The 26,583-nt window shown below is 30.5% G+C and overlaps 1 protein-coding gene across 1 annotated transcript; it reads right to left on the bottom strand.

Moving 5' to 3' along the window:
• Positions 1–4,997: 4,997 nt before the first annotated feature.
• Positions 4,998–6,386, bottom strand: ALT_1006 (uncharacterized protein; the record flags this gene model as incomplete). The annotated part of the gene is made up of 1 exon (XM_089599076.1): positions 4,998–6,386. The coding sequence occupies one exon, from the start codon at positions 6,384–6,386 to the stop codon at positions 4,998–5,000; it is 1,389 nt and encodes a 462-aa protein (XP_089456740.1).
• Between the last annotated feature and the right edge of the window lie 20,197 nt (positions 6,387–26,583).

Below are 26,583 nucleotides of genomic sequence, written 5' to 3'. Positions count from 1 at the left end.
GATTATTATAATGATAAATACTATTTATTTTATATAAAAATATTAATTTTCTATAGGTATAGTGATAGTATGGTAGATAGTATAGTAGTTAATAATTATTTAAAATTTTAAAACACCTAAAATTTACTAAATGATAGTGGTTTAACTAACCTAAAATTAAACTAAATCTAACTATAGTTAGTTAGTATAGGCCTAACTAGGCCTAGCTATACCTATCTAGGCCTAGTAGCTGGTTTTTATAGTTAAACTTAAACTAAATTAGAATAGATCAGGTTTAGTTCTGATTTCTAAAATTTAGACTCAAAATTACAGTGGTTCAGTGCCAACTGGTTTTAAACTTGCCTAAACTCAGACTGAATGCAACTCTATCTTTTAATATAGTTTACTTACTTTAGTAGTATTTTAAGAGAATATATGAGGGTTAGGAGTAAGGGGTATAGCTTCTATACCCTCTTCTAACTAAGTATAATCCTAATAATTATACGTAGCCTAGAGATACTTAATTATCTAGGTATATAACTAGGATATTCTACTCTAGGTATTCTTAATAGTTATACCCTAAGTAGCTATTATATATAATTCTTAAAATTGTTACTACTAGTAGTAAACTAGGTTTAAGAGGTCTCTATACTAGGAGATATAGGTTAATATTATTTATTTTATTAATAAAGGATAATTAATTTAGGGTTATAATCTCTAAATTATACTTATTAATATTACTTCAGAACTATTAAAATAAATTTAATAACCTAAATTTTATATCTTTTATAAAGATTATAATATTAAATACATCTCTATTCTCTATTACTTTCTAGGAGACTTAGGATAGTTAATAATATCTACTATTATAATATTATATTAGGGAAGAGCTAAAAGATATCCTATAATAAAACCTTTATTATCTTTAGTATCTAGATTAATCTAAGAAGATTAAAATATTAGTGTTACAGCACTGACACAGCCGTGCTAGCGCAAGGCGGATGTGACAGGCAGAAACCTGAGGACTAATGAATAATGATCACTAGTCAATCCTGGAGTGATCAGGGCATGATCCAGAGGAATACTTAATCTAGATAGGTTTCTATAGAAAAATAGTTTAGTAGTTACTTACTGAAGTATTATACTTACAGAAGTAAATATATAATATAGTATATAAATAGTATACTAAGACTATAATATTAGGGTATATAATATACTACTCCTAGTCTCCTATATTAAAAATATACTATTAGGTATACTAACTAAAAGAACTCTAGATATATAAGGATACTTATTTATACTATATCTAGTACTCTTAGTTTAGTTCCTTATATTTAATATATTAATCTTACTTAAGTATAAGTTTACTAGTCTAATTTATTAGTTACTCTCTAGTAGAGTTGCATTTGGTCTGAGTTCAGGCAAGTTCAAAACCAGTTGGCACTAAACTGCTGCGATTTCAAGTCTAAATTTTAGAAATCAGAACTAAACCTGATCTATTCTAATTTAGTTTAAGTTTAACTATAAAAACCAGCTACTAGGCCTAGATAGGTATAACTAGGCCTAGTTAGGCCTATACTAACTAACTATAGTTAGATTTAGTTTAATTTTAGGTTAGTTAAACCACTATTATTTAGTGAATTTTAGGTGTTTTAAAATTTTAAATAATTATTAACTACTATACTATCTACCATACTATTACTATACCTATAGAAAATTAATATTTTTATATAAAATAAATAGTATTTATTATCATAATAATCTATATCTAAAATATTAATTCAATATCTATAGGTTTGAATGGATAGTGGTTGAAATTATTAGTAAAATATAATAATTATTAAAGGTTAATATATATATATATATAAACCACCACCACTTTTATACTATCCTATAACAGAAATGATTATTCCCTTATATCTTAATAACTACTAGGTATTTTGAATTAATATTTATATATTTAGATAGCCTAGATCTAGGGCTATCTAGTGATATCAAAATTATTAGCTATATCTTAGAAATTAGTGATTTCTATCCAAAATAGTGAGGGTTGGTTAGTTAAATCTAATAAATCCTTAAAAATTAAAACTAATAGTTTTAACTAAACTTAAATTAGTTTTACCCTACCTAAACTAAAACTAAAGTAATTCCCTAGGCTAGGAACTGAACCCTCACCGCTATGAGTTTGGTGAGGGTCAGATTCAATTTTAGCAGTTTGGTTATGCAACTCTACTCTCTAGTCTCTACTATTAAGTATATATACTTAATAGGCGGTATAGGCCTTGCTTCTATCTCTACTATTATTATTCTTATATTACCTTTAGATTATCCTTAATCCTGTCTAAATTATTATATTATTATATTATTAAGGCTACCTAGCTGGTAGGCTTTAGGTAAGTATTGGATATAGTCCAGGGACTATATCACCCTGTTCCTAAAGTAGTTGACTAGCAGAGAACAGCAGAGACAGATCCCAGGGTGTGACAATTAGTCTAATATATATATATACTAGTTTAAGCATAATAGAAATAAAATATTATTATTAATATTATATAGTTAGTAATATTCTTAGTAGTATTATAAGTTTATAACTATATATTATAGTAAGACTATAATCTAGATTAAATCCTTTAATAAACTTTTTAAACCTTCTTAGTATTAGGTATTAAATAATTACTTAATCTAGATATACTACTAGATAGGATAATGTTTATTATAATAGGAGTAAAGCCTTTAAATTATATAAGGATAGGGGTAGGCCTATAGCTACCCTGTACATGTCCTATTAATATTAAAGGGTTCTAGCCCCCTTTTATAATTCTACCTAAGCTATTAAGGAATGTAATGATCTAAATAACAATATACATAATAATAATAGTTATTAGATGTCACCATATACTTATAGATCATACCAAACCTCCAACACAGTAGTCAATATCACAATATTATCACCACCATCTGGATGACCATCATCTGGAACATTAAATCAACCATAGCTCTAGATTTTCTTAGTAAACCTAATTTTTTTTATTTTACAAATAGATAGATATGATCATCCTCTATCCATTATTCTATTTATATAAAAATATATTCCTATCTATAAATGCAATTATTGCAGAGGCCCTCCTACGAAATAGGCCTAAGGTTAACTCCACACTCAGATGATCAGATCAAGCACTGCTCTTCTGGTCGTCGTGGCATTCGAGTCTGGGGCTATGATATATCTATATCTGGCCAGGGAAGATGTTAATGTAACTGCCTGGGCCCTGAAATGTGCATGGAGAGACTGTATCACTGTAGTGCGACATGCTGTGTAACAGAAAGGATGTGCGTGCGGTAGGCCTCTACTAATCTGAACCTAAGCCCATGCACTTAGTGCCTTCCTCTTCTACAGTGAGGGTCGAAACCTCATTCCGCCCCCCTAAGCCAAGCTTACCTCCAAATCCTAAAGGCAAGGCGCTAATATGCAAGGTTATGTATATATATATTTATGATGTCAAAGTAGGTATTAGATCCATATCTGTAATATATGGCACTTAAGAGACCAGAATTGACAGATAGTCGGGGAACTTGCTAGGAGGTTCCGTCTCTGTTGGCTTGTCCTGTCTGATCTGGCAAGCCTGTAAGCAGCGACAGAGACTCTTCTGCATTTCCCTCCTGCATCTTGCAGTTTGGCTGCAGGAGTAAGCAGGTACCGGGGATCCATCACGGCCAAGGTCTGTCAGGCAAGACTCCATTGGTAGGGTACTGCTGTTCACTGCACAAACCCTGCTCCGCTTATTATCATGGACAGCCCCTTGTTATTGAACGGCCCCTTCGGCATGAGGACAGTGTGGGCTAACCGCTTACAGCATACTCGGAACCATTCCTTCTTGTAAGGATGACCAATAGCCTTTTCAGCTATGATGAGGAAGCCTGTCAGTCCCCGCCGATCGATCCATGCGACCAAGATGCGCAGTATGCGCCAACACCGGTTGACTTCAGCCGTACACCCGCTACTCTGTAGTCCTTAAGCCCTACCCCGGATCCTATCTCCTGCCAAACGCAGCCAGATTACCTTGGATTCTCCCATTCAGCAAATGGGAGATGGACGGATAATTGCTACGAGGAACCGGAAGAGCCTGAATTCATTCACACCATCGTATGGAAGCTCATGTTCAACCGCCCAATTGAGGCCCATTATTGCCCATATCGGGAAACAGAGAGGTACTGTTTCATAATGATACCGCTAAAGTTTGTATGGCAAACTCCATATTTAGAATTTTGTCCTAGGTTTTGCATGGTAAGAAGGATGAAAGTAATAAACAGTATAGTCATGTACTATTACATGTCCAAAATTAACTCCCTTACTCGATATCCAAAAATAACCTCTCCCACCTTGGCGTTTGTCCCTCTCAATCTTCCGTCACCCGAACCGCTTGCAAGGTGGCAGGGACATCGGTTCATGGCACATTGAGATGATTATCCATATTCTTTACAGCAAGAACAGACTCACTACCTGACAAACGGCAAAGGTGGCGTACCGTAGTGAGTGCTCTATCTTAGCATACGCAAAATCTTGCGGTTATTCGGTAGTACCAGGTCTCCCCCCAGTCTCTGTTGGCCGACTACGAAGTATTGCCCCCATCATGCTTACGCTCTCTCGACCATCTCGCCGAAACGCCTAGCCTATGCGTCAAAGAGATGGCTATCTTGGGATGAGATCAAAATATTACTATCGTCGTCTAGCATCAAACGCGCTTGTTCGCGGGCTGGGAAACCACAACAGAAGCTAAAGAACAGAGCCATCCACTACGAGATTTGGTTCGCTCTTCATGACATCTCCTAGGAGCTACAGTAACAGTTTGCTGAATTCGTGTATTGAAACATTGCTACCTTGAAGTTCACTTCAGGGTTAGGAAATAGGACTAAGGTACCTAGATGTACCTTATGATTCCATTCCGAGATTTATAAATCATGTGGAAATAGGCATTAACACAGGTGAAAAACATCATCAGGATTTCTCAAGAACATCCCGTTTAACAACGCCGTCGCGGCACATGCAAGCGCTCTTTAGACCCTAGCACTCTAGGGTCCTCTTCACGTAGCGCTTCGTGAATGTTGTCTTGAATGAATGAAGCTGACGTGGGCATAGCGAAGGATCCGGTTCCCAGCCACAGCGGGATAGCCAGAAGAGGCCCCGCTCCTGTAAGGGTGCCGATACTGAGACTCAGAGCGAGACATGCGCCGTTTACTCCCCAGCCTACCGCTGGCAATGCGACGGCAACACCAGCACCCTCTGCAATTGTGTTCCAGTTGTTGGGGTCGAGAACATTTGAGACTCCGTGGAGAAGGCCAGCGGGTGCTGCCGGGAGGTTCAACTCGACCTGGTTTTGCCCACCGTGCTTCAGCCCCTCAATTTGCAGAGGGTAGAGGTCCTCAGGGAAATGCAGCGGCTCCTTGATCTGGAGCTTGGACCACGATGGGATGACTAGGTGGAATGTAATGCGCTTTCCGCGCTTTTCATCTTTCGCGAGGAGCTTCTGTCTGACTTCACGCATGAACAGGCAAGCATGGTCGAGGTCGTCGCAGGGATTGTTGATGAATTCCGACGGCAGTGGATTCTCGCTTGTCAACCTCTCGAATGCCTGGTGCCAATTGTTGGAGTTATGGTAGATGAAGAAGCGATGATTCTTGCGGTCCGCCGCATTGACCTTGTTGATTTTCATTTTGACCAGATCGTATACAGGTCGGGCAAAGCCATCGGGACCACTTGCGCCCATCACAGTGATGCAATTCCCGTCTCCTAGCTGCTCGGCAATGACATCCAGAGCTTTGATCATCCGCTGTGCCTGGGCAGTCTGGATCGTTCGCAACGCTGCATTCCAGCATTCCAGGTAGTTGATGCGATCGAAGAGTGATTCCGCGGGGCCAGAACTGGCCGAAGCTGCCGATGTAGGATTGTCCGTGATGCCCTTAGAAATATTCTTCATGCTTTCACCAGAAACGTTGGCAACCGCAGCCGTCGTGTCAACGCCATCAGTAAACGGGTTTGGTTGGCCCAGAGTACCCGCTTCATATCGCTTCCAAATTTCCGCGGTGAGCTGAGCTGAGATTTCTTTCTCGTCTGCCGTGAGATTGATGGCCGTTGACTGCTGAGTTGCACAAAGGCTTTTGATGTAACCAAAAAGCCGCTCCACCACCTTCTTACCTAGGCGGAGTCCCTGAATCTTGGCGACCCATGGGGTAGGACCGTTCCAAAGAGCCAAGGCCTCCGTTACGGTAAGCGTGCCATTGATGACTGGCCCCACCATAGGTGCCACGTAGTCGCGGTGAAGTGCGAGGTACGCCTCGATTGGTGGGAGGTCGGGATAGAGCTGTTGCGAGAATTGCCAGAGTTCCGCATCATAGCCGTATCCTGCAGACATTTTGTCTCTGCGATATGGCTTTGCTGATATGCCAGCGTCGGCTCGGTTTCTTCTGAGGACCTAATCTGAACGTTCGAGATGTCAGGAATGCAGGCTTGTTCAGCAGGGTGACGTAAGTACATTAAGAAGAACTTTACTAGACAGTCGAAGTAGTTTGACGCGGCAGAGAACGTATAGACTAGGTATCTGGGAAGATGTGCGAAATCTTAGGCAAACAAGGAAGGTGAGGACTCAGCGGCTGGTGGAGTGGGAGGCCCGCGTTTTGTACCCACTTGCCTCACTTTGCAGTGGTCGGGGGTCCAATATGGTTGAGTTCGTCGGAGGTGAATTTCAGCGCTGCTCATCCAGTCGTCAAGCGCCCTGTCTCAGCTACGCACATCGACTGGATATGCTGCGTCCATACTTTGTAGTTTGCTTTTTGGTAGGCTACTAGACTCTGCTAAGGTTGAGAAGGGTACTTGAGTCATGGCATTATTTTACCCTGGCTTCAGAGCACATCTACTTGACTCTCTCAGAGTAGTGGAAAGATGTATTCTCCATTCCATAATTAGCACAGATTTTAGCTCTAGCCATCTTCCACAGCGCTAAAGTAGCCGCCTAATAAAATTCCCGAAGACAACAGCATTTGTTAAGCCTGTGAAGACATGAGAAAGAAGTATACCACCTTAGGCATAGGCAGGCAACATCTAATATTATTAGCCATGATGGAACTTCACTACTTAGATTAGTGCCACTCCCAGTTAAGACCAACCCATCCTTTCTAAAACCTATCCACTTATTACATCCAGACTCATCCAGGTAAACTAGCTAGTATAAACAAAAACTTAATAGCTTATGGAAGTAGAAGTCTTGTAGATCAGGGTTCCATTCTTTTACTCTTTACTAGGCTTTCTTTTTTATCTAACCTGCGGAGGAAGGGGCCCTTTTTATACTTAATAGCAATACTAAGATGCTGAATTCCTCATATAGAAAGACTACCATCTCTTTAAGGTATAGGCCAGGCTTTTTCTGTGAGATGTTTATAAAGGGATTTGAGCATCAGTAAGAGGTATACTCTATGGTCAACCTCCGCGGTTAAGTAGTGGGCTTTTGCCACTAAATAAGCATAGGTTAGTACTAATATTCCTAATAGAACATTCCCTACATTCAGCACCACCAACAATCTAAGCAGTGGTAAAACATCTGCATATTATATCACATATAAGCCTATGCTTCTATAGTTTAAGGTGGCAACCCATGGGCGTGCAGGTACCATATATGATGGGTTGAACTAAGGTTAGTTAGGGTGGGACTGATGGACTAGCAGATACACAGGATGAGGATGACTGTATCTTTGGTACAAAACCTAACCATATTATTTACCTGTTTGGTTCAGCTGCATATAGTTTCATGTTCTATATACATCAAGGGATGCGCTAACCATATACGGACCTATGCATAATTAGCGCCTTGGTATTAGGGTTTCAAAACTAAGCTTATCTTGCAGGGGCGGAATGAAGTTTTGACCCTCACTGTAGCATAGTGTTTATCTCGTAGTACAAAATCTACTTAAGAACTGCGGTTGCACACAGTAGATAAGTCCTTTTTTGCTGCAACTACTGTGATCAGCTGGCCCCAAGCCGCCTAACCTGCAGAAGTCTCCATGGAACAACCAAACAAGGTCTTGCAATGTATGTTGGCAGATGAAGATAACTAGCGCGACCAACCCTCTTAAATTTGTTGCTCCTAGAGTGGCATAACCGACCCACAAAAATTGAACCCAACCCTCACCGAACTCACAGCGGTTCGATTCGGTTCCTAGATTGCAAACCAACACCAGGTTAGGGGTGGTTCCGGGTCGGATCCAGGGGGTCTTTGGTAGAGTTGTATTTGGTCTGAGTTCGGGCGAGTCCAACTAGGGTTGGAACCGAACCGCTGTGATTTCGAGTCCAAATCTTAGAAATCAGAACCAAACCTAATCTGTTCCGATTTGGTTTGAGTTTCACTGCAAAATCCGCCACTAGGCCTAGCTAGGCCCCTACTAACTAACCATGGTTAGATTTGGTTCGATTTCAGGTGAGTTAAACTGCTATCATTCGGTGAATTTTTGCTGTTCTGAAATTTCAAATGATCATTAACTGCCATACTATCTACCATACTATCACTATACTTATAGAAAATTAATATTTTTATATGAAATCATCCCTAGATCATAGTGATTATCGAAGGTTGATGTATATATATATATAAACCACCACTACTTTCATACCAACTGTTACGACACCAACATAGCCGCATTAGTACAAGGCAGATGTGGTGGGCAGAATCTGAAGGATTATCAATTACTAATTAATCATAAAAGACAATCACTAAGTAATCTAGGAAAATGCTTAATCTAGATAGATTTCTATAGGAAAATAGTTTAATAGTTACTTACTAAATAGTTATGCTTATATAATAAAGATATATATAAGACCACCACATCATGTGATATAGTATATAGGTATATAATATAGATTATATACTAGTTAGAGGATTATCTACTAATATACTATTATACCATCTACTATCACTACTATAGGAGGAACTCTGGATATATAAGGATACTTATTATATCTAGTATACTTAGTTAGTTCCTTATATTTAATATAAGTTATTTACTTAAGTATAAGTTCACTAGTCTAATTTATTAGTTACTCTAAGCTATTAAGTATATATACTTAATAGGCCTTGCTTCTATCTCTACTATTATTATTCTTATATTATCTTTAGTTACTCTTAATCCTATTTAGATTACTATACTATTATATCCTTAGGCTACCTGGTCAGTAGGCCTTAGGTAAGTATTAGATATAGTTTAGAGACTATATCACCTTATTCCTAAAGTAGTTAACTAGCAGAGAATAGCAGAGATAGATCCTAGGGTGTAATAAATTAAATGCTATATAGTATAAATTACTTTAGGAAGTTTAATTAATAATTAATATTAAATATTATAGTAAATAATATACTATGAACCCCTGCTAGCTTAAATATTAGTTAGGTAGGAACTCTGTAGCAGTAGATAGCTATATAAACCTAAGTATGGTAGAGGGCCTAATAGATATGATTAAATAGCTCTAGGAGTATATCTAATAGTTAGAGCACTAGAATAAAATACTAAATAGATAGCTATTAGTTAAATCTATTAAGATCTAACCACCAGAACTATTTAATAGAAACTAATCTAAACTATAAATATTTCTTATATAGTTAGATATGTATATCTAAATAAACAGAGAAAAACTTATTAATGAAGCAGATAAGGTCCTATTTATAATAACTTATCTAACTAGGTTAGCTTTTAATTAGTTTAAACCCTTTATTAGGGATTATTAAGAACACACTATAGACTTATAGGATAATAAGATATAAGCTATATTTACTAGCTATACTAAATTTAAGAAGTAACTTAAAAGAACTTTTAGTAATATTAATAAGGAAAGGAATGCTAAATAATAGTTATAGAGACTTAGATAAATAGGATCTATAGGAGAATATATATTAAAATTCTAATAGATTATATCCTACCTAAATTAGGATGAAGATATAAATATTATATATTTTAAAGAAGGGCTAAAGCTAGAGATCTAAGAAAAACTAATCTAGATAGAATAACTAGATATACTTAGTAAGATAATTAAATAAGTAGTTAAGATTAATAATAAGTTATAAGACTTCTATATACACTAAAGAGATAGGAATAACTAGAATAGTTTTAGTAATAGATATACTATAAATTATTAACTAAATAACTAAAGGATAGCTTAACTAAGGAGTTAAGGGTACACAGACCCTTATAGGCTAAGACTAATAGAGTTAGATATAACTTAATAAACAGTACTTTCTAATAAGGAAAGAGAATAGTAATATAAAGAGAAACTATACTTCTAGTATAGGAAGCTAGGATATATATTAAAGGCCTATAAGTAACCCTAGAAGGGTAAATAGGATAGAAAGAAATAATTATAAGCTATAAAAGAGCTTAGTACTATAATTAGCTAAGATAGCTATAATACTACTAGGATTATTATACTAAAGAGGATAGATAACTAACTTAAAAAGCTATATAAAGAGTGTACTACTCTAAGTAATAAGGAAATTAAAAGAGAACTTAAGAAGGAAGACCCTACTAATTATAAAAATATAAATAATAATTAGTCTGCTAGGGACTTAAATATACTTATAGCTACTAATTAGGAATTATTAACTAATAGAGAATATAATTCTAATAAATAGGAAAACTGCACCCCTAAAGGATATATTTAAAGGTTAATAATACTAATAAATAAAAGATGATAGTTTATTAGTACTAAAAATACTAACTATAAAGAGCTAGATTAAGAGGATTTTCCTATAATAGATTAGACTACTATTAACTAATCTATTAATCTACTTAATAAAGAGTATAGAACTTAGTAAGTAGGCCTTAATCCTAATAAGGAGCAGCCCTATAAGATTCCTAAGATACCTAGATATAAATCCCTATAAGATAATAATAAAGCAGACTAATATACTATATAGCTAAGGAAGCTAGATTAAGTATAGTTAGCAGAGCTAGAGGTATACTAACTAAATATAAGAATCCTTAAGAAGGTTAAATAAGGAGTAAAAGGATATATATATTAGAATTTAGAATATTAGATATAAGTTAAATCTTAGGAATAGTATATAATATACTATAATAAATATATAATATATTATAGAAAGTATAGGTAGTAGAATATAGAATACTACTAAGAGCTTAAAAGGGTATTAGAGAAAAAGCTATTAGGATTAATTTATAGAAACTATAACTATAACTAGTACTTATATAAATACTTCTAAAGATACCTATAATATAAATAAGTATTATAGGTTACTTACTATAGTAATAACTATAGCATCTATTATAATAATAAGTATATAGTAAGATTTTAGCCAGAAGTACTAGTAATTATAAAAGGAAATAACACCTATCTATACTAGAAGCTTAAATACTTCTATAGAGGATATAGATAATACCTAGAATATAATATAATATATTAGATAGTATGCTTTAAAAACTAATATATAATATACTACTAAGGTAAATTAGCTAGAGGATATTTCCCTATACTACTACTGATAATAAAGATACTAAAATAGGAAATAGAGTACCTTATAATAATAGTATAATATAAGAAGTACTTAAGAATAGTTATAAATATCCTTAATTAACTAGCTAAGGTAATGATTAACTTAGGAGTAATAAGTAACTTTATAAACCTAGTATTTATAAAAAAGCTAGGGATTCTAGGAAAAATAAAGATAGTACCTAAACTAATTATAGGTCTAAATAGAGAGAATTTAGGAACTCTCTTAATTATAACTAAGTTAGGACTAGTCTAAATAGTTATATTAGGATATCTTAAATAACTAAACTTTAATATTATACTAATAAGATAGTATAATATAGTATTAGGGATTCTATAGCTTAGGAATCATAACCTAGTAATTAACTAGAATATAAATTAAATCTAGTTTAACTATAAATACCTATAATAGGACTAAGTTTAAGGGGAAACTAGGGCCTTATAGTATATTAGGTTAAGAGGTAGTAATAATAATACTAAGTAGTTAATAGGTAGACTAAGAAAAGTAATAACTAGCTAGTAAATAATAGTAGTACTAGCAGTAACTAAACTATTATAGAGGATAGTAATAATAGAACTACTAGGATAGGCACTAGAATATAATAATAATTATATAGAAATTATAATAATAGATAAAGATTCTAGAGAAAGCTTAGAAATTAAGGATACTAATTAGAGAGAGATTAGTCCTAGGAATATTATTCCTAGAAGTACTTTTATCCTAGGGACCCACCTATTCTTAGTAATAATAAATCAGGATTCTGATAATCCTAGGATAATTGTTCCTAGGAATAGCTAGGCAGGGATTACTATGGATATAGGAATAATATTACCCTAGGAGTATATTAAGTTCAGGATATTATTGTCACACCCTGGGATCCGTCTCTGCTGTTCTCTGCTAGTCAACTACTTTGGGAACAGGGTGATATAGTCCCTCAACTATATCTAATACTTACCTGAGGCCTACTGACTAGGTAGCCTTAATGATGCAATGATACAATAATCCAGATAGGATTAAGGATAATCTAAAGATAATATAAGAATAATAATAGTAGAGATAGAAGCAAGGCCTATTAAGTATATATACTTAATAGTAGAGAGTAACTAATGAATTAGACTAGTAATCTTATACTTAAGTAAATAATTTGTATTAAATGTAAGGAACTAAACTAAGAGTACTAGATATAGTATAAATAAGTATCCTTATATATCTAGAGTTCCTCAGTTAGTATACCTAATAGTATATTTTTAATATAGAAGTAGTATATTACATACCCTAATATTATAGTCTTAGTATACTATTTATATACTATATTATATATTTACTTCTGTAAGCATAACACTTCAGTAAGTAACTACTAAACTATTTTTCTGCAGAAGCCTATCTAGATTAAGTATTCCTCTAGATCACACCCTAATTACTCTGGGATTAACTAGTGATCATTAATCCTTAGGTTTCTGCCTATTATATCTGCCTTGCACTAGCATAGCTGTGTTAGTACTGTAATATTACCTCCCCCTCTCCTAGTGTTTTGTCCTTGAAACTTAATTTAAAAGGACAGCACTTCCCAGGTAGGTGTGTCCTGCATTTCTTTCCTTATATTTGCCCGTCATGCCTAAACATCATACTAATATATCATTAGATATCCCTCAATAACCCCTTTATAACTATCCTGCTGTTTGTGCTAAACAAGAAGAATATATTTATTATAATAGTTTTATTTTATCTTTTTCATACAAGCATTACCTGCTCACTGGTCAAGAGTATATAATAGACCAAACTTATTATTATATAAAATATATAACTTATACCTGTCAGGGTCAGTTATGTAAGAAGGAGTTTTATACTATAAAGAAGTAGGATATTTTAAAATAAGTAGAAGATAAGATTACTAATAATATTATTAAGGCAGATAATAAACTTAAGTTATTATATCCTAAGTTAGAGCAACTCTAGGCTTATCTAGCTAAGGTTTAGTTAAAGATTATTACTACCTTAGCTTATTATTTATAACTTTAAAAATAATAAAAGTTTCTTAAAGAGCATAGTTTTAAAATATCAGAATATAATACTGAACTGTTATAGATCCTAGATAAAAAGAAGTCTTCTAAGCAGCCTAATCCTATAGCTGAAATTAAACAGCTAGCTGCGACTTCTAAGAATCCTAATTTTAATCAGATAATAATAGAGATTAATCAGATGCCCCCCTCCTTCTAGGAGAACTTTAATTTCCCTTTAAATAGTACTATTAAATAAGTTAATAATAGCTTATTAGGTTCTTAATAGACTCCTATATATTTTCTAAGGTATTATAGCTTTTCCACTTTATAAGGTAGTATAGTTTTCTGCTAACTTACTTATAATTTAGGATTTCCTTAACTTTATATTCTTATTTAGTATTATTATTAATTTCTATATTTTCAGTAATTTTTACATTCTTTAGTACTGATTCTAATAATAAGATATAAAATACTAGATAAATTTTTAATATACTCCTTAGTAGTTATAGTTTGTAGTTAACTAGTCCTAATTTTTCTTTAATAATAAATAGTCTAATTTTCTAATGGTCCAGTTTCTAACTTAGTTATTTTATTTTAATATTTTAATAGAGTAGATAAACTTTCTCCCCCCTTTTTAGTTCTAGAGCACTCCTATACTTTTTATTATAGTAAATTACTATTTTAAGGTTTATAAATTTAATATCCCTCAAAAGTTAAGTCCTTAAATAATTAATAGTATCTACTAAATCTATAGCTTCTTCCACTATAGATACTTTGTTCTGTGGTTCACTAATTAATATAGGGTTATATCTATAGTTAGTAAAGAAAGGTATTTCCCCTATTATTAAGTAAATAGTATTATTATATATAAATTATACTATTAGTAAGTAAACTACCTAATTATCTTACTAGTAATTTATATAGTGTTATAAGTATTATTTAATTATTTAATTTACTTATTCTGTTTATCTATTAGCTTATAGGTGATATATAGTTATAAGTCTTTACTTAATTCCCATTAAGTCCATTAATAATTACTAAAATTTTAATATAAATAATTTATCTCTATCTAATATAATATATCATAGCATCCTGTAATTAATAATTATGTATCCTATAAGTAGATATACTAAGTATAATACTATTATTATTATTATAGTTAGAATTAAATAGATAAATTTTATAAGTCTATTAGTAACTATTATTAGGTAATTATACCCTTTTAATTCTGGTAGTAGCCTAATAAAGTTAATAGTAATCTATTCCCATGGCCTTTTTAGTATTTCTAGTAACTATATCTTACTATATAGCTGGTGCCTAGCTGGTTTATCTTAGATATAAGTCTTATATTAGTGAATATATCCCTATACCTTCTACCTTATATTTAGAAAGTAGTAATTCCTTAAGATAGCTTTAGCTATTTTTTTAGTTCCTATATAACTATGCATAGGGTTGTCATGGTATCTAGTAATAATCTTAGTTCTTATATACTTAGGTATATAGATAAGTCCTTATAGATAGATTAACCCTTGCTCATCAGTGGTTATATATTTATTTTCTACTAAATTTTCAAGTATTTCTTAAATAATTTTATCTTTTTTTATTACTTTAATAATTTTCTAAATAAGTAGGTCCTCTTACAGCTTAATAGTCACTATAAGAGTGTGGTAGTTATATATTAATAATCTATCTTCTTATTATTTTAAGATTACTAGCTTGATGGTTTTCCCTTAGAGTTTATAGTCTAGCTATTAGCTAAGTATATTAGCTTATCCATTTTCCATTCCTTTACAGTGGATAATCTTAAAGTTAAATTATAAGAGTATCTTAGCCTATCTAGCTTATCTTTTTATCAATTCTTTTATAGTTATAAAGAATATAAGGTTCTTATAATCTATTTTTATAATAATAGTATGTTTTACTCCTTCTAGGTAGACTCTCTAAACTTTAAAAGCTACTACTATAGCTAGTAGTTCTTTATTATAGATATTATAGTTAAGTTCTACTTAAATTAACTTTCTTAAGTAAAATATAACTAGTTATAGTTTTCTATTATCTCCTAGTTAAGTCATTCTCATTCTAATCACATAATCTGATATGTTGGTTTCTATTATTATTTTCTTATCTAGGTTATATTATACTAGGATTAGTATACTAGTAATTTATTACTTAATTTCTTTAAAGGCTTTATTACATCCTTTATCCTATCTAAACTCTTTTTCCTTTTTAAGTAGTACAAAGAGTGAATACATAATTTTAGTATAGCCTTTAATAAATTATTAATAGTAATTAATAAGTCTAATAAACTGTTAAATATATTTAATATTTTCTGGCTATAGCTATTTAAGAATTATATTTACCTTATTTCAGTCTATATAGATTCCTTTAGTAGATATCTAATATCCTAAGAACTTAGTCCCTTAGATATAGAATTTATACTTTTTTAATTTTAGCTTAATCTTTACTCCCTAGAGTTTTTATAATACTTTAGAAATATACTTAATATATTCCTCTAGTATTATTAAGAAGATTAAGATATCATCTAAATAGACTACTATAAAGAGATATAGGTATTTATACAGTACCTCTTTAATAAACCTTTTAAAAGATACTAGTATATTAGTAAGCCTAAATAGCATAACTAGATACTTATAGTAGCTAAATTTTATTCTAAATACTATTTTCCATTCTTTGCCTTTTGTGATGTGAATATAATTATATATATTAATAATATCTAACTTTATAAACTATTTAGCTCCTTAAATTTAATCTTAGATTTTATAGATTAATAGAAGTAGATAGCAATCCTTAATTATAATTATATTTAATAGTCTGTAGTCTATATATAGTTATAGACTTCTATTCTTTTTCTATATAAATAGTACTCTATACCCTGCTAGTAAGTTTAATAGTTATATCTTTCCTAGCTAGAGTTATTTATCTATATATTCCTTAAGTGCTTAAAGCTCTTTTTCTAATATCTAGTATATCTTCTTATATATTAGTATTATTCCTTCCTTAAGAGGAATTTTATGGTCATATTTACTATATTCTAGTAGGATATACTATTTAGGTTATTTAAATAATTCTCTAAATTTCAAATATTCCTAGGGTAGAAATGGTTCTGGTTTTAATTTATTCCCTAATTAAGTATTCCTAGATTTAATATTCCTAGGACTAATCTCCTTAGGATTACCCTAGTCCTGATTTATTATTACTAAGAATAAGTAGGGTTCTAGGATAAAAGTATTCCTAGAAATATTATTCCTAGGACTACTTTTCCTTAGATTATTTATTCTAGGTTCTAGTTCCTAGATATCCTCTCTATCACTTTCTAGTATTATAATATTAGTATAATTACTATCTTACTCTAGTGCCCATCCTAGTAGTTCTATTATTATAATCCTCTATAATAGTTTTATTACTACTAATACTACTATTATCTTTTAGCTAGTTATTACTTTCTTTAGCTTACCCCTTAGCTGCTTAGCATTATTACTAATCTCCCTTAATATAATATACTATAAGGTCCTGGTTTCCCCTTAAACTTAGTCCTGTCATGGGCACTTACATTTAAACTAGATCTAATTTATACTCTAGTTAATTACTAGGTTATAATTCCTAAGCTATAGAATCCCTAACACCATATTATACCATCCTATTAGTATAATATTAAAGTTTAGATATTTAATATATCCTAATATAACCATTAGAACTAGTCCTGACTTAGTTATAATTATAAGAGTCCCTAAATTCTCTCTATTCAGATCTATAATTAGTTTAGGTACTACTTTTATTTTCCCTAGCAGTCCTAGTTTTTTTATAAATTCTAGGTGTATATAATTTCTAGTTACTCCTAAATTAACTATTATTCTAGCTAGTTAATTAAGGATATATATATTAAGTTTTAGATACTTAGTATATTATACTTCTATTATTATAAGGTATTAAGTTTCCTATTATAGTGCCCTGGTATTTTATAGTAGCATAAGGAAATATCCTCCCTCTAGCTTCCTATTATAATATATAATATATTACTCTTTAAAGCATGCTATCTAGTATATTAGATTATATTCTAGATATCTTCTATATCCTTTATAAGAGTATTTAAGCTTCTAGCATAGACAAGTATTATTCTATTTTATAATTTCTAGTATTTCTAGCTAAAATTCTGCTATATACTTATTATTATAGTAGATACTATAATTATTGCTATAGCATGTAATCTAGGATATACTTTTATATCTAGGGTATACTTAAAAGTATTAATATAGGCACTAGTTATAATTATATAATCTATAGACTAGTCCTAGTAGTTTCTTTTATAAAACTTCTTAAAGTTCTATATAGTACTCTTAATTCTACTTTCTATATTTTTAATAATATACCATATATTAACTATAGTAGATTATATATTATTCCTAAGATTTAACCTAAGTCTAATATTCTAAGTTTTAGTATATACATCCTTTTACTCCTTGCTTAACCTTTTTAAGGATTCTTTCATTTAGTTAGTATACTTCTAGTTCTACTAACTATTTCCTATCTAACTATTATAGCTATATAGTGTATTAGTCTGCTTCATTATGTCACACCCTGGGATCTGTCTCTGCTGTTCTCTGCTAGTCAACTACTTTGGGAACGGGGTGATATAGTCCCTGGACTATATCTGATACTTGCCTAAGGCCTACTAACCTGGTAGCCTAATGATGTAATGATACAATGATCTAAATAGGATTAAGGATAACTAAAGGTAATATAAGAATAATAATAGTAGAGATAGAAGCAAGGCCTATTGAGTATATATACTTAATAGTAGAGAGTAACTAATGAATTGGACTAGTGAACTTATACTTAAGTAAGATTAATATATTAAATATAAGGAACTAAACTAAGAGTGCTAGATATAGTATAAATAAGTATCCTTATATATCCAGAGTTCCTCTAAGAGTAGTTATAGTAGATGGTATAGTAGTATACTGGTAGATGGGCTTTTAATTAGTATATAATTTATATTACATACCTGTATACTATGTTATGTAAGGGGCTGTATCCAGTATCCTTAGGGTAAACCTAAATTATCCTCTATAAGGTTGTGGTATTACTATTTAGTAAGCAACTACTAAACTATTTTTCTGTAGAAACCTATCTAGATTAAGTATTCCTCTAGATTATGCCCTGATCACTCCAGGATTAACTATTAATCATTAATCTTTGGGTTTCTGCCTGTTATATCTACCTTGCACTAGTGCAGCTATGTCAGTGCTATAATATTACCTCCCCCTCTCTTAGTGTTTTGTCCTTAAAACTTAATTTAAAAGGCAGTGCTTCCCTAGGTAGGTATATTTTTATCTTTTTAACCATGCTTACTCATCATGCCTAAGTATTATACTGATACTATTCTTAAAGGTGTTCCTAAGCTTCTCTATAACTATGACTAAGTTGCTGGTCATATCTATTAGGAAGAGTATATTATTAAAAATAGTTTCATTACTTCTTTCTCTTGTGATTGTTGTGTATCATTAGGTGAGATTTATATAATAGATTAGACTTATTAGTATTTAAAATATATATTATACACCTATTAGGGTTAGTTATATAAGAAAGACTTCCACACCAAAAAGGAGTAGGATATTCTGAAGAGAGCTAAAAAGAAGATTACCTCTAAGTTATCTATAACTAATAATAAGTTAGAGCTTCTTTACCCTAAGCTTTAATAGTTACAAGAGCATTTAGAAAAGATTTAGAAAGAGTTAATAAAAAAATAATAGAAAGTTACTAAGTCCTTAGCTCATTATTCACAACTTCAAAAATAATAAAAGTTTCTTAAAGAACATGGTTTTAAAATATTAGAATATAATGCTGAACTATTATAGATCCTAGATAAAAAGAAGTCTTCTAAGCAGCCTAATCCTGCAGCTAAAATTAAACAGCTAGCTATGACTTCTAAGAATCCTAATTTTAATTAGATAATGATAGAGATTAATTAGATACCCCCTTCCTTCTAGGAGAACTTTAATTTCCCTTTAAATAGTACTATTAAATAAGTTAGTAGCAGCCTATTAGGTTCTTAATAGGCTCCTATATATTTTCTAAGATATTATAGCCTTTTTATTTTATAAGGTAGTATAGTTTTCTGCTAACTTACTTATAATTTAAGATTTCCTTAACTTTATACTCTTATTCAGTGTTATTATTAATTTCTATATTTTTAGTAATTTTTGTATTCTTTAGTGCTGGTTCTAATAATAAGGTATAAAATACTAGATAAATTTTTAATATACTCCTTAGTAGTTATAGTTTATAGTTAACTAGTCCTAATTTTTCTTTAATAATAAATAGTCCAATTTTCTAATAGTCCAGTTTCTGACTTAGCTATTTTATTTTAATATTTTAACAGAGTAGATAAACTTTCTCCTTCTTTTTTAGGTCTAGAGCACTCCTATACTTCTTATTATAGTAGATTACTATTTTAAGGTTTATAAATTTAATATCCCTTAAAAGTTGAGTCCTTAAATATTTAATAGTATCTACTAAATCTATAGCTTCTTCTGCTGTGGGTACTTTGTTCTGTGGTTCTCTAATTAATATAGGGTTATATCCATAGTTAGTAAAGAAAGGTATTTCCCCTGTTATTAAGTGAATAGTGTTATTATATATAAACTGCGCTATTAATAGGTAAACTACCTAATTATTTTATTGGTAATTCACATAGTGTTAGAGATATTATTTAACTGTCTAGTTAGTTCATTCTATTTATCCATTAGCTTGTGAATAATATATAGTTATAAGTTTTTACTTAATTCCCATTAGGTCTATTAATGATTACTAAAATTTTAATATAAATAATTTATCCCTGTCTAATATAATATATTATGGCATTCTGTGATTAATAATTATATATCCTATAAGCAGAGATGCTAACTATAATGCTATTATTATTATTATTATTAGGATTAAATAGATAAACTTTATAAGTCTATTAGTAACTATTATTAGGTAATTATACCCTTTTAACTCTGGTAGTAGTCTAATAAAGTTAATAGTAATCCATTCCTATGGTTTTTTTAGTATTTCTAGTGATTACATCTTGCTATATAGCTAGTGCCTAGCAGGCTTATCTTAGATATAAGTCTTGCATTAGTGAATGTATCCTTATACCTTCCTTCTTATATTCAGAAAGTAGTAATTCCTTGAAATAGCTTTAGCTGTTTTTTTAGTTCCTATATAACTATACATTAGGTTGTTATGGTGCCTAGTAATAATCTTACTTCTTATATACTTAGGTATATAGATAAGTTCTTATAGGTATATTAACCCTTGCTCATTAGTGGTTATGTACTTATTTTCTGCTAAGTTTTTAAGTATTTCCTAAATAATTTTATCTTTTTTCATTACTTTAATAATTTTCTGAATAAGTGGGTCTTCTTATAGCTTAATAGTTACTATAAGAGTATAGTAGTTATATATTAATAACCCATCTTCTCTCTATTTTAAGATTACTAGTTTAACAGTTTTTCCTTAAAGTTTATAGTCTGGCTATTAGCTAAGTGTATTAGCTTATCTATTTTCTGTTTCTTTACAGTGGATAATTTTGAAATTAAATTATAAGAGAGTCTTAGCCTATCTAGCTTATCTTCTTGTTAGTTCTTTCATAGTCATGAAGAATGTGAGATTCTTATAATCTATTTTTATAATAATAGTATATTTTGCTCCTTCTAGGTAGACTCTCTAGACTTTAAATACTACTACTATAGCTAGTAATTCTTTATTATAGATGTTATAGTTAAGTTCTGCTTAAATTAACTTGCATAAGTAGAATATAATTAGTTATGGTTTTCTATTATCTCCTAATTATATTAGTCTTATTCTGATCACATAGTCCGATGTATTAGTTTTAAGGGTTTTTTCTTTTTCTAGGTTACTTTACATGAGGATTAGTGCACTAATAATTTATTTCTTAACCTTAATAAAAGCTTTGTTATAATCTTTATCCTATTTAAATTCTTTTAATTTTTTTAGTAATTTAAAGAGTGTATACATGATTTTTATATATCCCCTAATGAATTATTAGTAATAATTAATAAGTCTAATAAACTGTTAGATGTGTTTAATGTTTTCTGGTTATAGCTATTCTATAATTACTTTCACCTTATTAATATCTATATAGATTCCCTCTGTAGATATCCAGTGTCCTAGGAACTTAGTCCCTTGAATATAAAATTTATATTTCTTTAGCTTTAGCTTAATATTAGCTTCCTGAAGTTTCTTTAATACTTAACTAATATATTCTATATATTCTTCCTCCCTTTTTAAGAAGATGAGAATGTCATCTAGATATACTATTATAAAGGAGTATAAGTATTCCTATAATACTTTATTAATAAATCTTTAAAATAACCCAGGTGTATTAGTGAGCCTAAATAGCATAACTAAATATTTAAAGTGCCTAAATTTTATCCTAAATACTATTTTCCATTTATCACTATCTATAATCTGAATGTGGTTGTAGGTATTAGTAATATCTAACTTTATAAACTATTTCACTCCTTAAATTTAATCTTGGATTTTGTGGATCAACAGAAGTAGATAATAATCCTTAATTATAATTATATTTAATAGTCTATAGTCTATACAAAGCTGTAGACTCCTATCTTTCTTTAGTATAAAGAGTACACCATGTCCTGCTGGTAAGGTTAATAGTCATATCTTCCTAAGTTATAGTTATTTATTAATATATTCTTTTAATGTTGCTAATTCTCTTTCTAATATTTAATATACTTTTCTGTATATTAGTGATTTTCCTTCCTATAGAGGAATTTAATGATTATGCTTACTATATTCTAGTAGGATATATTACTTAGGTTATTCAAACAATATCCTGAATTTCAAATATTCCTAGGGTAAAGTTAGTTCTGGTTTTAATTTATTCCCTAATTAGTTATTCCTAAATTCAGTATTCCTAAGACTAATCTCCTTAGGATTACCCTAGTCCTAATTTATTATTACTAAGAATAAGTGGGGTTCTAGGATAAAAGTATTCCTAGGAATACTATTCCTAGGATTATTCTTCCTTAGATTATCTATTCTAGGTTCTGAGTCCTAGATATCTTCTTCATTACTTCCTAGCATCATAATATTAGTATAATTATTATCTTACTCTAGTGCCTATCCCAGTAGCTCCATCATCATAATCCTCTGTAATAGTTTTATTACTGCTAGCACCACTATTATCTTCTAGCTAGTCACTACTCTTTTTAGTTCACCCTTTAACTACTTAGTATTATTATTCTTCCCTTTTATATTAATGCACTATAAGGCCCCAGTTTCCCCTTAACTCTAGTCCTATTATAGGTATTTATATTTAAACTAGATTTAATTTATACTCTAGTTAATCACTAGGTTATAACTCCTAAGCTAAGAAATCCCTAACACTACATCATACCATCCTATTAGTATAATATTAAAGTTTAGATATTTAATATATCCTAATATAACTATTAGAACTAATCCTAACTTAGTTATAATTATAAGAGTCCCTAAATTCTCTCTATTTAGACCTATAATTAGTTTAGGTACTACTTTTATTTTCCCTAGCAGTCCTAGTTTCTTTATAAATTCTAGGTGCATATAATTTCTAGTTACCCCTAAATTAATCATTACTCTAGCTGGTTAATTAAGGATATATATATCTAGCTTTAGATACTTAGTATATTATACCTTTATTACTATAAGGTATTAAGTTCCCCATTATAGTATCCTAGTATTTTATAGTGGTATAGGGAAATATCCTCCCTCTAGCTTCCTATTATAATACATAATGCATTGCTCCTTAAAGCATGCTATCTAGTATATTAGATTATATTCTAAATATCTTCTATATCCTTTATAAGAGCATTCAAGCTTCCAGCATAGATAAGTATCATTCTATTTCATAATTTCTGATATTTCTAGCTAAAATTCCACTATATATTTATTATTATAGTAGATGCTATAATTATTACTATAGCATATAATCTAGGACACACTTTTATAACTAGGATATGCTTAAAAGTATTAATATAGGCACTAGTTATAATTATATAACCTATAGACTAGTCCTAATAGTTTCTTTTATAAAACTTCTTAAAGTTCTATATAGTACTCTTAATTCCATTTCCTATATTTTTAATAATATACTATATATTAACTATAGTAGGTTATATATTATTCCTAAGATTTAATCTAAGTCTAACATCCTAAATTTTAATATATACATCCTTTTACTCCTTACTTAACCTTTTTAAGGATTCTTTCATTTAGTTAGTGTACTTCTAGTTCTGCTAACTATTTTCTATCTAGCTATTATAGCTATATAGTGTATCAGTCTGCTTTATTATCATCTTATAGGGATTATTTATAGGGTATCTTAGGAATCTTATAGGGCTGCTCCTTATTAGGATTAAGACCTACCTACTAAGTTCTATACTCTTTATTAAGTAGATTAATAGGTTGGTTAATAGTAGCCTAATCTATTACAGGAAAATCCTCTTAATCTAGCTCTTCCTAGTTAGTTTTCTTTTTATTAGAACTAATAGTCTAATATATCTTACTAATAAGTATTATCTATTAGTGAATAAGTCCTCCTAGTATTATATTTTCCTAGTTAATAAGACTATCTGCATTACTATTTAGTGATTTCTGATTAGTAGCTATAAGAATATTTAAGTCTTTAGCAGGCTAATTATTATTCATGCTTTTATAGTTAGTGGAGGCTTCTTTTTTAAGCTTAACTTTAATTTCTTTATTACTTAAACTTATATATTCCTAGTACAGTTTTTTAAGTTATTTATTAATTTTAATAATTCCTGTAGTATTATAACTATCTCTACTAGTTATAGCACTAAGTTCTTTTATTATATATAGCTGCTTTTTCCCATTCTATTTACCCTTCTAGGGTTATTATTTATAGGTATTTAATATATATCCTAGTTTCCTATACTAGAAGTATAACTTCTTTTTTCTCTACTATTCTCTCTCCTTATTAGAGAGTACTATTTATTAAGTTATATCTAACTCTATTAGTCTTAGCCTATAAGGATCTATATATCCTTAGCTCTATAGCTAAGCTAGCCTCCTATTATTTAGTTAATAGTTTATAGTATATTTATTGCTAAAACTATTCTAGTTACTTCATTCCCATCTGCGCATATAGAAGTCTTGTAGTTTATTATTAATCTTAACTATCTATATAATTATTTTATTAAGCTTATCTAGTTACTCTATCTAGATTAACTTCTCCTAGATTTCTAGTTTTAAGCCTTCTTTAAATTATATAATATTCATATCCTTATCCTAGTTTAGGTAGGATATAATCTGTTGGAATTTTAATATATATTCCCCTATAGATCCTATTTATTTAAGTTACTATAACTATCACTCAGTATTCCTTTCTTTATTAATATTACTAAAAGTATCCTCTAATTACTTCTTAAAAGTATTATAGCTGGCAAATATTTCATTAGTCTTAGGGGCTTAATTATCCTCTTTATATTCTTAGTAATCCCTAACAAATAGTTTAAACCAATTAAATGCTGGTCTAGTTAGATAGGTTGCTATAAGTAAGACCCTTTCTGCCTTAGTAGTGAGTCTTTCCCTGTTTATATAGATATATATATCTAGCTATATAAGGAATGCTTGTAGCTTAGACCTATTTCTATTAAATAGTTCAGGTAGTCTGACCTTAATAGACTTAGCTATAAGTTAACCTTCTAGTTATTAGATATATTTCTAGAGCTGCTCAACCATGCCCCTTAGTTCTTCTATTAAAGACTATAGCTATTATATAGCGGGCACCTAACTAATATTTAAGCTAGTAGGGGTTTGTAGCGTATTTCCTACTATAATATTTAATATTAAGAGTTAATTAAACTTCCTAAAGTGATTTATACTATAAGGTATTTAATTTATTATACCCTAGGATCTATCTCTGCTGTTCTCTGCTAGTTAACTACTTTAGGAATAGGGTGATATAGTCCCTAGACTATATCTAATACTTGCCTGAGGCCTACCAACCTGGTAGCCTAATAATGTAATAATATAATGATCTAAATAGGATTAAGGACAACCAAAGGTAATATAAGAATAATAATAGTAGAGATAGAAGCAAGGCCTATTAAGTACATATACTTAATAGTAGAGAGTAACTAATAAATTAGACTAGTAAACTTATACTTAAGTAAGATTAATATATTAAATGCAAGGAACTAAACTAAGAGTACTAGATATAGTATAAATAAGTATCCTTATATATCTAGAGTTCCTCTGAGAGTAGTTATGGTAGATAGTATAGTAGTATACTAGTAGATAGGCTTTTAATTAGTATATAATTTATATTATATACCTATATACCATGTCATGTGAGGGGCTGTATCTGGCATCCTTAGAGTAAACCTAAATTATCCTCTATAAGGTTGTGGTATTACCATTCAGTAAGCAACTACTAAACTATTTTTCTATGGAAACCTGTCTGGATTAAGTATTCCTCTAGATTATACCCTAATCACTCTGGGATTAACTAGTGATCATTGATCTTTGGGTTTCTGCCTGTCACATCCGCCTTGCACTAGTGCGGCTGTGTCAGTGCTGTAACACATTATTATTTTATAGGGATTATTTATAGGGTGTCTTAGGAATCTTATAGGGCTGCTCCTTATTAGGATTAAGGCCCACCCACTAAGTTCTATACTCTTTGTTAAGTAGATTAATAGGTTGGTTAATAGTAGCCTAATCTATTATAGGAAAATCCTCTTAATATAGCTCTTCCTAGTTAGTTTTCTTTTTATTAGAACTAATAGTCTAATATATTTTACTAGTAAGTATTATCTATTAGTGAATAAGTCCTCCTGGTGTTATATTTTCCTAGTTAATAAGACTATTTATATTACTATTTAGTAATTTCTAATTAGTAGCTATAAGAATATTTAATTCTTTAGCAGGCTAATTATTATTCATACTCTTATAGTTAGTAGAGGCTTCTTTTTTAAGCTTAACTTTAATTTCTTTATTACTTAAACTCATACATT

This window comes from Aspergillus lentulus, assembly GCF_001445615.1.
Source record: "Aspergillus lentulus DNA, contig: Alt01, strain: IFM 54703, whole genome shotgun sequence".
Taxonomy (NCBI): domain Eukaryota; kingdom Fungi; phylum Ascomycota; class Eurotiomycetes; order Eurotiales; family Aspergillaceae; genus Aspergillus; species Aspergillus lentulus.
This window is presented reverse-complemented; position numbering and strand designations above follow the sequence as displayed.